The sequence below is a fragment of the Trichechus manatus genome, unplaced genomic scaffold, assembly GCF_000243295.1.
Source record: "Trichechus manatus latirostris isolate Lorelei unplaced genomic scaffold, TriManLat1.0 scaffold00030, whole genome shotgun sequence".
In the NCBI taxonomy this organism is placed as follows: Eukaryota; Metazoa; Chordata; class Mammalia; order Sirenia; family Trichechidae; genus Trichechus; species Trichechus manatus.
Window position 1 is genome coordinate 10,844,554 of NW_004443966.1, and position 13,025 is coordinate 10,857,578.

Consider the following 13,025-nt stretch of genomic DNA (forward strand, 5'->3'; position numbering starts at 1 on the left):
GACCTGCAGCCCCTCTGAGGGCGGCCGAGTCCCCACTGACCTGCAGCCCCTCTGAGGGCGGCCGAGTCCCCACAGACTTGCAGTCCCTCTGAGGGCAGCTCAGCCCATATGGACCACGGCACACTGCGGCAGGCCTCTGTCTCAAAGGCCAGCAGCCCCCTGAAGGCCTGCGGGGGTCAGGCCACAGTCAATTGAGGCAGCTTCATGAGAAGGAGGACAAGAGGCGAGCCTGCAGCTCAGGTCCCTTTCTCTATAAACAGCCAGGAAAAAGGCTGTGGACACCGGCCAGTGGTGCCCTCGTAGAAACTTCCCCTTTTCCTTAGTTCACAAAGCCTAGTTTGTTGAATAGCTTCCCCAAAAAAAATTAGAAAATAAACATTTGGTTCCATTTCAGCTGTTATCAGCAGTTGGTAATCTGTAGAAAAAGACGCGGTGAGTTGCTCATTGTTACGTTTGTGTTTTTTATTAGGCCTCTGGCTCCTTCCTTTCTCATCCACGGTTTGGGGTTGGGGGCACAACTGTAGCAGGTTGTTTCTGTTGATTTGAGAAAACTGTTGAGATGTTTTGCACTCACATTCAGAGGCTGATGGAATTCAGAAAAGACCCCATTGATTTTTATTTGAGAAACATGACTGTTCTCTTGGGCATCTCAAGTCAAAACAAGGCAACCGCTTCGTGATTTACAGTCCCCACTACAAATTTTCCACCTTCCAGAAGGCATTAGGGGAAGGGCTGACCTCTGCATTGTAAACACACCCCTGACAGCTTGGACACTCTGTTTTTAAACGCAGCAGGACCTTCCCTTCGCCCTGGCTGGAAAGCCACCTCCCTAGGATGGATTGGGAAGGAGCAGATTGGAGACCTCCCCCGAAACCTAAGCATGAGGGACCAGTGTGGCTGGGAGCATCATCAAAGGCAATGGATACATTTATGGCATACAAAAATTGTCCCGTGGTCCCCAACTGGCCTCCAGGCTCAGACTGGCTGGATGCAAGGGGTAGGGATACAGAACAAGGTATCTATCATAAGGCACGTGTGGCTCCCACACAAGGCCCAGAAAGATTATCTCTTTGCACGATTCCAAAAGTGCTGGAAAGCAGAGGAGTTGACGGCACTCACTATGAGGAGCAGCAGCAGATACAGGGAGATCATGACCATAAACCAATGGCTGGAAAACCAGGAGAGCTGGCTGGAAGCCCTGTGGCGGGGGGAGAAGAGTGATGTTGGCAAAGAGAGAAAAACATTTTTTAAAACACTGTATGCAACAACTTCTGGCTCAAAGCTGACAAAATGATGAATTCCACCCTCTGCGTGAGCCATGAAATAAAGCTTCTTCATGTTCCTTTGCTTGAGAAATATGGAGCTGTTTGCCCTGGCACTGACACGCCTTTCAACAGAACATTTTCTAAATATACAAAGACAGCTATGCAATGAGCTCATCCTGATCTTCTCATTTACAGCTCCCCCTTCACCTTTTATAACCCATCTGTACTTAAGCAAGCCTTTGGTATCCAGAAGGGCCAGCTCGAGGTGTCTGTCCAGATTTGGGGGCGGGGTGGGGGGTGGTGGCAGGTTACTTAGCTAAAGTCCTTTTACTGAGACATGCACAGATATAAATCTGAGCCGGGGAAATCCTCTCTGGCCCACCCAGAGATGACGTGAATCATCCAAGTGAGTGCTAGAGACTCCAGGAAGAAGTGGGAAAGGAATGGAATTTTCAAATAGAAACAGCGAGATGATTTTAAACCAAAGGACAAAGTTCCCTAGACTCAGGAACCCTACACAGATTTCCAAAGTTTGGGGGAAATTTTATTGGCTTATGAAATCCAGAAGCCACACAAGAAGAGAGATTATTAAAAATCAGCCCTGCCTCATCTCACCTGCTGCTGACTCCCAAAAGAGGCCCTCTCTGCCACAGAACCCAACAAGCGACAAGATCTCAAAGTGACCCCCCAGGCCCTGGGGCATCCCGCACATACCCCCACTACAACACTGCTGGGTGAGATGAGGCATTCATCCTGGGTCTTAAGAGCAGAAGGCCCCCCTCTGCTGTCGGGATCAACACCCTCATTTTGGAAATAAAGAGGTGACATCCAGGTCCAGAGGGGCAGGAGGAGGTTCAGTAACCACTGAAGTGGGAAGTGGCTGAGCTGGGCTGCAAACACGCCCGACCAATGCCCACTTGCTACCTTGCCTCTGGGCTTAACCTAGCCAGTGGGTTTCAGACTGCAATCTGGGAGCCTAAGTGGCTAAGGGGCCTCACGGTTTGGGGCAGCCAATTTGGCTATGTTAGTTGAAGGTCAGCAAAAAAGAGGAAAACTTTCAATGAGATGGACTGACACAGTAGCTTCAACAATGGGCTCAAACATGGCAACAATTGTGAGGATGGCACAGGACCAGGCAGTGTTTCATTCTGTGGTACACAGGGTCACTGTGAGTCAGAACCAACTCGGTGGCACCTAACAACAACAGTTCCTCATGCTGTTTATGTTTACAAATCTCTTTCTACCTTCTTCACTAGAATGTACAGTACTTTTTGGACCAGAACCACATCTTATTAACCCCTTACCATGTCTAGCATTGTGCTTTATACGTAGCTGGCGTCTAACAGAAGGCTGCTGTACATAGGGTCGCCATGAGTCGGAACCAACTCGACAGCCCCTAACAACAACGTAAGTCCATGGGGGGCAGGGAAGGCTGATAGCTAAGAAACCCAACACTTTGAACACGGCCATAAAGCTCTCCTGGACCTCACGCCGTGATTGTCCTTCTTACCTCTTGGGCGGCTTCTGCGAGTACACCAGCAGGTACTTCACTCGCAGGAGCTGGTTGTTGGTGACCACAAAGTACTTTGGAGGGACGTCGCCCCCTTCACTATGTTTGATTCTCGCTCTTCTGCGATCTATCTCCTTGGAATCTAAATAAGGAGAGAGCAGTCAACCAACGTGTGAGAAAACAAGTACAACTTTACTGGGTGGGGAGGGGGACAATAAACAAAGGGAGCAAATTACAAATACAAACAGGCCCAAGCCTCCTGGTCCTTAGGATGGAGCAGCCCCAGCGGGCTGAGGAGTGGGCCCTGAGGGTGCGTGATGCGGCACTAAAACAACGGGAGAATCCAGCAGACAGACAGACAGGAGGAGGGAAAAAGGAGTAGGAAAATGTAAGCGATAAAGGGAGAAAAACGAAGAACCCAACTGAGTGGGGAAAGCAAAGGGAAAACGCAGACTGGCAGCAGAAACACACACAAGATACTCTGGGACTAGGAACCAGGAACAGGGCCCGACCTGAACAAACCTCTTGGTAGGCATTTTAAATTAACCATTCTGGATTCGAGCCTCTTAGAATGCTTATCTCCCTCCCTTCATACTAAGACTTATTAAAAGAAAAAAAAAAAACAAAACACATTTTCTTTAAACAGCATGAAAACACCTTACCAAAAAAAAAGAGGGGGAAAGAAAAAAAAGGGGGGAAAAACCCAAAAGTTGTATGACAGCAGAGGCTGGAAGGTTTTGTTTGATATTTAATGTCACAGTTTGTAAACTTCCAAGAATTATAAACGCAAATATTTCTACCATCTGGTTTGGGAGGGTGGTGTCAGACCTGGGCCTGTTCCTCAGGATTCCAGTTGTTTTACATTAGAGGCCAGGAACAGACAGTTTTCTGGATTCTTTTTCTAACAGAACCATGGGCCAGTTCTGGAGACTAAGATGACAGTTCTGTGACCTCTTTGGTCTTTGGGGGTGGCAGACACAGGGAGACTACTCTAAGGGACATGTTGGGGGACGAGCTGGGAGGGGGGCAGCTGGTGACTCAGCTCCGAGGATTCACACCCTGGGCCTTGGCTGTCCCTCACATCCTCCATGGCCTCTGGCACTCATCACAGTAGCCTGGAGGGACAGGGTCTGGAACCAGAGTCCTTAGCTTCAGGTCAGCTCTCTGCTGACACCAGGCGCCCAAAAATGAGTGAGACTGTTCAAATGGCAAATGTTTTGTTACATATATATTTACAATTTAAAAAGAAAGAAAAAAAAATGCAATAAAAAAAATAGGAGTCTCAGTTCCTATCCTCAAGGAGCCCACACTCTGCCTCACACCCACCTTCATTATCAAATCTCATCTTCTTGAGAGTTTTGTTACATTTTTACCACAATAAAATAAAATTTAAAAATCGTACCTCCTCCCCAAAGCTTTCACTGGGACCCACCAGGATTGCCCCTTCCTCTGAGCTGTCCCCAAAGCCCTAATCAGCTCCCTCACCTGATACTCTCTCCCTTACAGTAAGAGGTATCTGTTCCATTGTGTGTCCAATCCCTAAGGAGACTGACTGCTCACTCCTTGAAGGCAGGCCCTTGTCCTGCATTGCTCTGGACCCAGCCCACGCCTTGGCATGGAATGGGTGCTCCACGCAACAGCTGGGCCAACAGCAAGAGTCTGTGCACCTCACACCCAGGCCCGGGCAAAGCATTTACACACCTTTCTTCTTGGTTTGGCACTTGACATCCGGGTGATCGATGACCTCACACACGGCCACACAGCTGAGGAGGGGTCCAAGGAGGCTGCGCTGCCACCCGTGGCCGTGGGGGCTATAAATGAGGGCCAGGCTCAAGTCACTGGTGAGGTAGGTTCCCTCCCCGAACAAGGATGTCTGGAATGGCAGAGGCCAGCAGAAAAGAAACACAGCTGAGTGAATGCAGAGCTGGGAATCGGCACAGCCAGATGACATGGGTCTTTCTTCAACACAGAGTTGTAAATGCAAAATTTTCAAGCCTTTTTGTTTCCCGGCAAAAGACAGGATCAACTAATCCTGGGACATCATTATACGGTTATTACTAAATGCATTCCGCGCTGACGACAGTTTAATTGTGGAGTTAGCCATCCACTCGACAAACCAGCAGCTCCTGGTGGTTAAACTCAAATGGGAAAAACGTAGTTAGGGGTCCAAACAGACCTGAGTTTGAACCTTGCCTCTACCCCAACTAGCTGGCAAGTTATGTAAACTCTCTGGGTCTCAGTTTCTACATGACAAAATGGGGATAACAGTACCTCCCTCATAAGGCTGTGGGTGAGGATTAAAGGAGATGATGTACATAAAGCAGTGAGCAGGACACCTGGCACACAACAGGTACTAAATAAATAAGGCATGGATCCTCCATGGAGTCCCTGGGTGGTGCAAACAGTTAACATGTTTGGCTGCTCACAGAAAAGTTGGAGGTTTGAGTCTACCCAGATGCACCTCAAAAGAAAGGTCTGGCGATCTACTTCTGAAAAATCAACCACTGAAAACCTGATGGAGCACAGTTCTACTCGGACACCCACGGGGTCACCATGAGTCAGAGTCAACTTGCCAGCAACTGGTTTGGGGTCCTCCATCACAAGCTCCTAGGCTGTAATATATATAGTATCTGTTACATGAATGCGTTTAGCATAGTTGCACTGATGGGCTTGCAAAAGTAACGTCACACCCTTACGTGCAAGGAGGCCACACGTGAAGGGGAAGGTAATCCAAGACGTTACTTGGGAAAGCAATGAGTCTCTCAGACCAGAAACTGTAACTGAATGAGGGAGGCCTACATGAGGGACAGGGTATGTTGCTCTATTTGGGTTGGTGTTGACCAAGAAAATGTCTAGAACTCTAGAAGGCAGCTCCCTGATGGTGGGTGTTAAGATGGTGCTCTCCATAAGGAAGTAGGCCAGGTGACAGCGGTTAAGGATTCCAGGTGAGGAACCTGCAAGTTGAGGCCACAGCAGGGACAACAAACACATCCTCTGCTCATGCTAGACACCAGGAATCAGCCACGGTGACTAACATAAAAGTGTCAATCATGGCACTCATTCACACTGAGCTGGGCAAAGACTCAGCCTTTCTCAACTTAACATTCCAGGCAGCTGAAACCAATGGATGGAATTTGACATTCAAGTTGAAACTCATTTGCTATCTCTGGGCCACAGTATCAACGTTACAAGATGATGGGTGGACTTGAACAGCTCATTGAAGAACACCCTATCCTCTGGAAATGAGAACTGTCCTACTCCACAGTGTCAGGCTTCCGCAATTCTAAACCTGTTAAGGCTCAGGGGAAACGAATCAAGCCTTTGCTTGGCCTCTGAGAAGCCCCTTGCCAGGTTAGGCAGTGTCTTCATCTCTCAAGCAGTGACATAGACCTCCAAGGATACTGAACGCCCTCTGATCTGACTCAACCTCCATTCGCTGCTCACACCCGCCATGTATGCACCCTTCCCTAGACTCAGGGACCTTGTGTAAGGCTGCAGTGAGCAGAGCTGCGCAAGCGTGGGAAACTTGGGGTGCCTCTGCCATGAAAACAATCTCACAGCTTCAACTGGCAGGTGGGCTCCCTCCAGGAGGCTTGTTATGGATTGAACTGTGTTCCCCAAAAATGTGTGTCAACTTGGCTAGGCCATGCTTCCCAGTATTGTGTGACTGTCCACCATTCTGTTATCTGATGTGATTTTCCTATGTGTTGTAAGTCCTATGTCTATGATGTTAATGAGTCAGGATAAGTGGCAGTTATGTTAATGAGGCAGAACTCAATCTACAAGATTAGGTTGTGTCTTAAATTATCTCTTTTGAGATATAAAAGAGAAAATCAAGCAGAGAGGGAGGAAGGCTGGACCTCATACCACCAAGAAAGCAGTGCCAGGAGGAAAGTGTGACCTTTGGACCCAGGGTCCCTGGGCTGAGAACCTCCTAGACCAGGAGAAGATTGATGACAATGACCTTCCTCCAGAGCTGACAGACAGAGAAAGCCTTCCCCTGGAGCTGATGCCCTGAATTCGGACTTCTAGCCTACCAGACTGTGAGAGAATAAACCTCTGTTTGTTAAGCCATCCACTTGTGGTATCTCTAACAGCACTAGATGACTAAGACAAGGCCCTTCACTGAAAACCCAGAAGAGGAGGACGTCAGAAGCGGATCTACTTTACCAAAGGACTCTTTGTCAGATGTCTCTTAGCAGTGAACTCCCTGGGGCACTGAAATGTAGGTTTGCTATACAAGAACGTCATCTGCAGGCAACTTCTCCAGGCCAGCTCTTGGGTGAAGCAGAGGCCCCCTGGATTCCAGTAGCCTGGTCGTAATAATAAGCTGAGCCAGTATAAACAAGCCCGTCATCCTCAACAAAACCCAACTACGCTAATCAGATGCAGCAGTGTTAGAAAATGTCTCTCTAGCCTTGGGGCTGCTGCATCAGCCACGACCTAGCCAGTGGTTCACGAGCCAGACAAGGCAGATGCTGCCACAACTCGGGGAAAGGCCTATAACCCCAGACACCCTTTCCATGAGCCTATTAAAGCAGCTGCCTCTTCCTACATGCTTACTATTTGTGGAAGCCTTTTCATACATTACCCATTTCAGTCTTCTCAGCATACCTGAACGTGGGTAATAAAACCAAACCAAACCCACTGCTGTCGAGACAATTCCAACTCATAGCAACCCTCAAGGACAGAGTAGAACTGCCCCATAGGGTTTCAAAGGCTGTAATCTCTATGAGAGCAGAATGCCACATCTTTCTCCCATTCTGCTGGTGGGTCTGAACTGCTGACCTTTCAACCAGTGGCTGTCGAGTCAATTCAAACTCAGCAACCCTAAAGAACAGAGTAGAACTGCCCCCACAGGGTTTCCAAGGAGCAGCTGGTGGAATTTGAACTGCCAGGCTTTTTTTGGTTAGCAGCTGTAGCTCGCCGTAACTCTTAACCACTGTGCCACCAGGGCTCCTTCAGTTAGAATAGTATCCCTATTTAACACAAAAAAGACTCCCGGATGGAGCTGGAAAAAGGTAGGGTGCAGAACTCAAATTCTAGTAAGAAGACCAGACTTAATGGTCTGACTGAGACTGGAGGTACACCAGAAAGCATGGCCCCTGGATTTTCTATCAGCCCAGAACGAAAACAATTTCCAAGGCCAACTCTTCAGACAGGGATTGAACTGGACTGTGGGACATAAAGTGATATTCGTGAGGAGTGTGCCTCTTAGCTCAAGTAGATATAAGAGACTAAACGGACAGCTTCTGTCTGGAGGTGCGATGGGAAGGCAGAGGGTTAGGAGCTGGTTGAATGGATATGGGGAATCAGCAGTGGAAAGGAGGAATGTGCTGTCACAGGATGGGGAGAGCAATTAGGGTCACATAACAATGTATGTAATAAATTTTTGTATGGGAAAAAATTTTTAAACTATTTCAAATAATAATAATAATAACATTCCTATTTTACAGATGAGAAAACTGAGGCTCAAAGAGTTGAAGTAAATTTGCTCAGGGCCACAGAGCTGCTAAGTACATCTTTTTGGCTTCAGCATCTGTTCTTCCTACATTTTGCTGAAAGGTAAAGTAAATGCCAGCACCAAAGGGGTGGTTGACTCTGTTTTAACTCCTGAAAAAGGGAGGAAAGGAGCTCAAGGAGGGTGGGAAAAAGGAAGACTTCCCTCAGTTTCCACTGCTGGCGTGTCCCTGAGTGCAGGGCTTCTCAAACTTCACAACACACACAGATCACCTGGGGTTTTTTGAAAATGTAGGTTCTTTTCTAGATGAAGCCTGAGATTCAGCATTTCCAGCCAGCTCCCAGGTGATGCCACTGGCCCAGGGACCCCGCTGAGCAGCAAGGATTGGCCATACATGGGGATCCTCCGGAGAGCTTTTAAAGAATCCTGATGCCTGGGCCCCAGCCCCAAAGATTCTGGTCTAATTGGTCTGAAGTGTTGCCAGGCACTGAGATTTTTAAAAGCTTCCCAAGTGATTCTAATGTACAGCCAAGGCTGGGACCCCATCCTTAAACTGATGCTTCTGGAACTGTAATCTGCATAGGAATCACTTGGAGATCTTGTTAAGATGCAGGTTCTGGTTCAGAAGGTCCAGGGTGGAGCCTTTTTAACAGGCTCCCAGGTGCTGCTGCTGGTCTGCAGCCCATGCTTTGAGTGACAAGGCCCTAGTGCACCTACCCACCCCACCCCAGCAGCTTACTCCCCAGGGTTCTGACCCCCACGTCAGCAGGGGGCCCTCTAGGCCCCACCTTGTTCAGGTGGCAGTGCAGGCCATTGTGGATGATGGAATGGAAGTTTTCCAGGCGGCTCCCGTGGAAGGCATAGATTAGGTCTCGTTCTCCTTTGGTCTCAGAAAATTTGGCGTTGGCTGGGTCGGAATACTCAATCTCAAACAGGAAGTCTGGTGTGGGGACAGGCGTGTGAGAGGCACCTGTCAGCTTCTGGATCTTTTCAAACTGGAAAACATGAAGGGAGTGACATTTTTACTTGGGAAGCTGGTAAAATGTGCTGCAAAAATTGCCTCATAAAACCTTGGCCCTGACTTACAAGAACAACTGATTTCATGAGGATAAAGATACCAGTTTGTAAACAGGCTCAGGACTTATCACTCAGGACTGCTTTCCTCTATTAACATTTCTCCTTACAATAGGCTGAGAGGCATTAGCTGCCCCTTCAAACTAGCGGTCACTTCCAATTTTCATAACACGTTCACATTTCCTGCGTTCCATCTTTACAGTACTCCCATGAGGTGGGGAGGTGTGATAAATTGCAAAAATGGCCACATATTTTTCCTCCCATCCCAGTCCATGCACCCTTCTGCAAGGTGCCTTTGTAGGCAGAATGCCACCAAGATTCCATCAAGAGGTGGAGTCAATTTCTCCACCCTTTGGAATCTGGAGTTGGCCACGTAGTTTGCTTTGACCAAGGGGACGTTAGCAGACATGGCAAACAGAAACTTAAAAAGTTTGCTGCTGGGAACCCTTCACCTTTCACTGCCATGTGAACAAGCCCAGGCTAGCCTCCTAGAGGATGAGAGCCTCAAAGAGGAAGGCCCCAACCTTCACAGCCATCCCAATGGAAGTCAGGCTACCCTAGATCATTCAGCCCACCTGAGCCAGCCCAGACCAGAAGAACCACCCAACCAACCCACAGAATCATGAGAAGTAATCAATGTTTGCTGCTTTAAGCCAAGTTTTGGGGATGGTTTGTTATGCAGCAAAAGCTAACTGATACAGGGCAGTAAGCTCCCTCCTAAATCTCTTCAGGGCAGAGACTACATTATTTCAGTGGTGTTCCAACAGGAGGTCAAGACCAAAGCCAACCTGCAGCAAAGCTGTCTCTGGGTTATGATTAAATGAGAAAAATAAAAGCAATGTAACATGTATTTATGCTGATGTAAGGTTGCATGATCCTTTCACTGGAAAACACCTCCTTTGCTCTAAGATTAGGACCATCCTCCTTTTTTGACGTTAAAATAACCCTCTACAAAATGATGATAGATGGTAGGCTAATGGTTTGATGTTGGGCCAAAAAAAAAGCTGGCACCCCTGGGTCCCAACACCCAACATTTTAATGGAAATTTAATTGGTCTATAATCAAAAGCAAGGAGCCAAAACAAACAAAAAGCTAAGGTGCCACTGCCTTATCCACTTTAGCTACTGCACCTGACATACAAGTGCTTGGTGGCCATGTGAGGAATGAATGAATGAACCACACATGAGCAGAAGAGTAAGCTGAAACCCAGAGATCACAGGAGTTAGCAGCCCATCCTGAACATGAATACGGGTCTCCTGACCCCCACTCTGGGCTCTGTACATTATTTTACTATCCAGCACAGAAGGATATCCCTTAGACACTAGATTCCAAGACAACAAACTCTTAAGGAAGATTTCTGTCTTTAGCAGGAGCTTGTAAAATTGGATGCTCTTAAATTAAAATTGATTAATTAGGTGAAGAGCAGTACAGATAAGCTGCTGCTGCCGGTCAGAGGGAAGACCACCAGGTCAGGGGTCAGATCCTACATGCTGGTCCTTGTCATCCCAGCGTGTCCCTGGGAGACCACGCTGAGCTGGAGGAACCACGATTATGGAGTGTCTGAGAACCGTGTCAAACTGTGCTGGGGGATGACACATTCTATCAGACTCCCCTCTCTGAGGTAACCACCAATATTCTCTATTTAGAAATAGGGAAAAAGAGTCTCAAAGATTGATGGACGTGGGATTTGAACCCAGAGCCTGAGGTTTTCCACTATTTTGAGCTCTGCTCATTTCCTGATGGAGGACGGGTGGCGCCGTAGTTAAGAGCTTAGCTGCTAAAAGCAAAAGGTCGGCAGTTCAAATCCACCAGCCGCTTCCTGGAAACCCTATGGGGCGGTTCTGCTCTGTCCTATAGGGTCACTATGAGTCAGAATCGACTCAACGGCAATAGTTTTGGTTTGTTTCCTGACAAGTGGATTAGCAAATGTTTCTTAAGGTGTGTTTTCAGGGCCTACCCTCATCAGAATTACCTGAGCTGCTTGTTAAATAAACTGATACCTAACATTTACTGAGCCCTTGGTGTGCATCAGGCATTGTTCTAAGTACGAAGATTCATTCAATTCACATAACCAGTTCCCTGATGGGAGTATACTACTATGAGGAGGAAACTGAGGTACTGAAAAGCACCAAGTAACCTGCTCAAGGTCACACAGATAGTAAGAGGCAGAACCCAGCTTTGCACTGCCAGTGCGCATCCTGGGCCCCACGCCAGACCCAGAATCTCTGGAGGTAAAGCCCAGGAATCTGCATTTTCAACAAGCTGCCCAGGTCATTCTGGTGCACAAGGAGGTCTCAGAACCCCTGGACCCGGCACTGTCCTGGAGCTCCTGGGCTCTAGGAATCTGGATCCTACAGACCAAAGTCTCACCTCTGCCTTCCCTGCGCTGTGGATTGTCAGGACCTTTGAAGATAAGATCCAGCTCACCAGGTCCCGGGCCCGTTTGTCTTTGTCTCCGGAAGACTGGAGAAGTTCGTTCAGGTTGGGTAATGTGCTGGCATCTGCAAGCTGAAGTGGGCGGGTAAAACCTCCATTAGCAAGGATCCCGTCAGAACGATAACCAGGGGCCCTCTAGCGTTGATACTGGCGACTTTCACGTTTCAAGAGATTTCCTGCCTGTAAACCAAACCCAGTGCCATGGAGTCGATTCCGACTCACAGGGACCTTATAGGTCAGAATAGAACTGCCCCATAGGGTTTCTAAGGATGTAATCTTTATGGAAGCAGACTGCCACATCTTTCTCCCGCAGAGTGGCTGGTGGGTTCGAACCACTGACCTTTCTGTTAGCAGCTGAGTGTTTAACCACCGTGACACCACAGTCCCTAAGGGATTTCCTGAGAGAGGCATACTGCACAGCTCTACAATCCCCTTTCCAAATAATACCGAAACCCTAAAGCTCTGAGCACGGAAAGTGATTCTGTAACTCATTTGGTTCACAACCTGATGTGAGCTGATGTAAGGTTTATTTACGGATTATTTATGCATTTTGCTGCACGAATACTGATGTGTCTGATTACGAGATGCTACCCCATTGGAGATGTTACATTTGTATATACATGTGTGGGTAAAGGGCTGCTGTCCCTGGGTGGTGCAAACAGTTAACACACTTGACTGCTAACTGAAAGGTTGGAGGTTCAAGCCCACACACAGAGTCCTCAGAAGAAAGGGCTGGTGATCTACTTCCAAAAAATCAGCCATTGAAAACACTATGGAGTACAGTTTTACTCTGACACACGTGGGGTCACCATGAGTCAGAATGGACTCTACAACAACTAATGGTTTTTTGGGTAAAGGCTTAAGAAAGCCTTTTCCCTTCAGCAGGAGAAAATCACCTTCAGTTAACTTCCCATTAACCTGTTCTCTGGGTGACCTGATAGATAGCGTGGCAACTACAGTATGGCAAACGGTTTATGGGAAAATGGCCCTGAATGGGAAGCTGCATCTGGACTGGGGGGGACTGAAAATAGGGTAGCTATGGCTTTGGGTTTTCCCGAGTGCGGGCATTTTGCGGGGGGACTGGAAGCTATGTCCAGCGCTTAAGCCAGAGCAGTTCTTACTCTCACCAGACGAGCCTCATCTCCTCACATCTGAGTTGTTGGGGGGCGGGGGGTGGGGTGCAACAGTGACTAGCTCCTGGGCCACTGCATGAACTGCTTCCAAGGACTACTGCAAAAAAAAGAATGGCCCAATGCAGCCCTGTCCTAGAGCCTTCTGA

General features: G+C 48.0%; 1 protein-coding gene across 1 annotated transcript in view; it reads right to left on the reverse strand.

The window, feature by feature from the left end:
• Positions 1–315: 315 nt before the first annotated feature.
• Positions 316–13,025, reverse strand: part of PARP16 (poly(ADP-ribose) polymerase family member 16) — a 22,370-nt gene continuing 9,660 nt past the window's right edge. The window contains exons 2-6 of the mRNA XM_023729631.1: positions 11,681–11,818; positions 9,025–9,231; positions 4,477–4,648; positions 2,776–2,917; positions 316–1,198 (exon numbers count right to left, since the gene is read on the reverse strand). Coding sequence (XP_023585399.1) covers positions 1,063–1,198; positions 2,776–2,917; positions 4,477–4,648; positions 9,025–9,231; positions 11,681–11,818 — 795 coding nt within the window. The 3' untranslated portion in view covers positions 316–1,062. The remainder of the gene's footprint in view (positions 1,199–2,775; positions 2,918–4,476; positions 4,649–9,024; positions 9,232–11,680; positions 11,819–13,025) is intronic.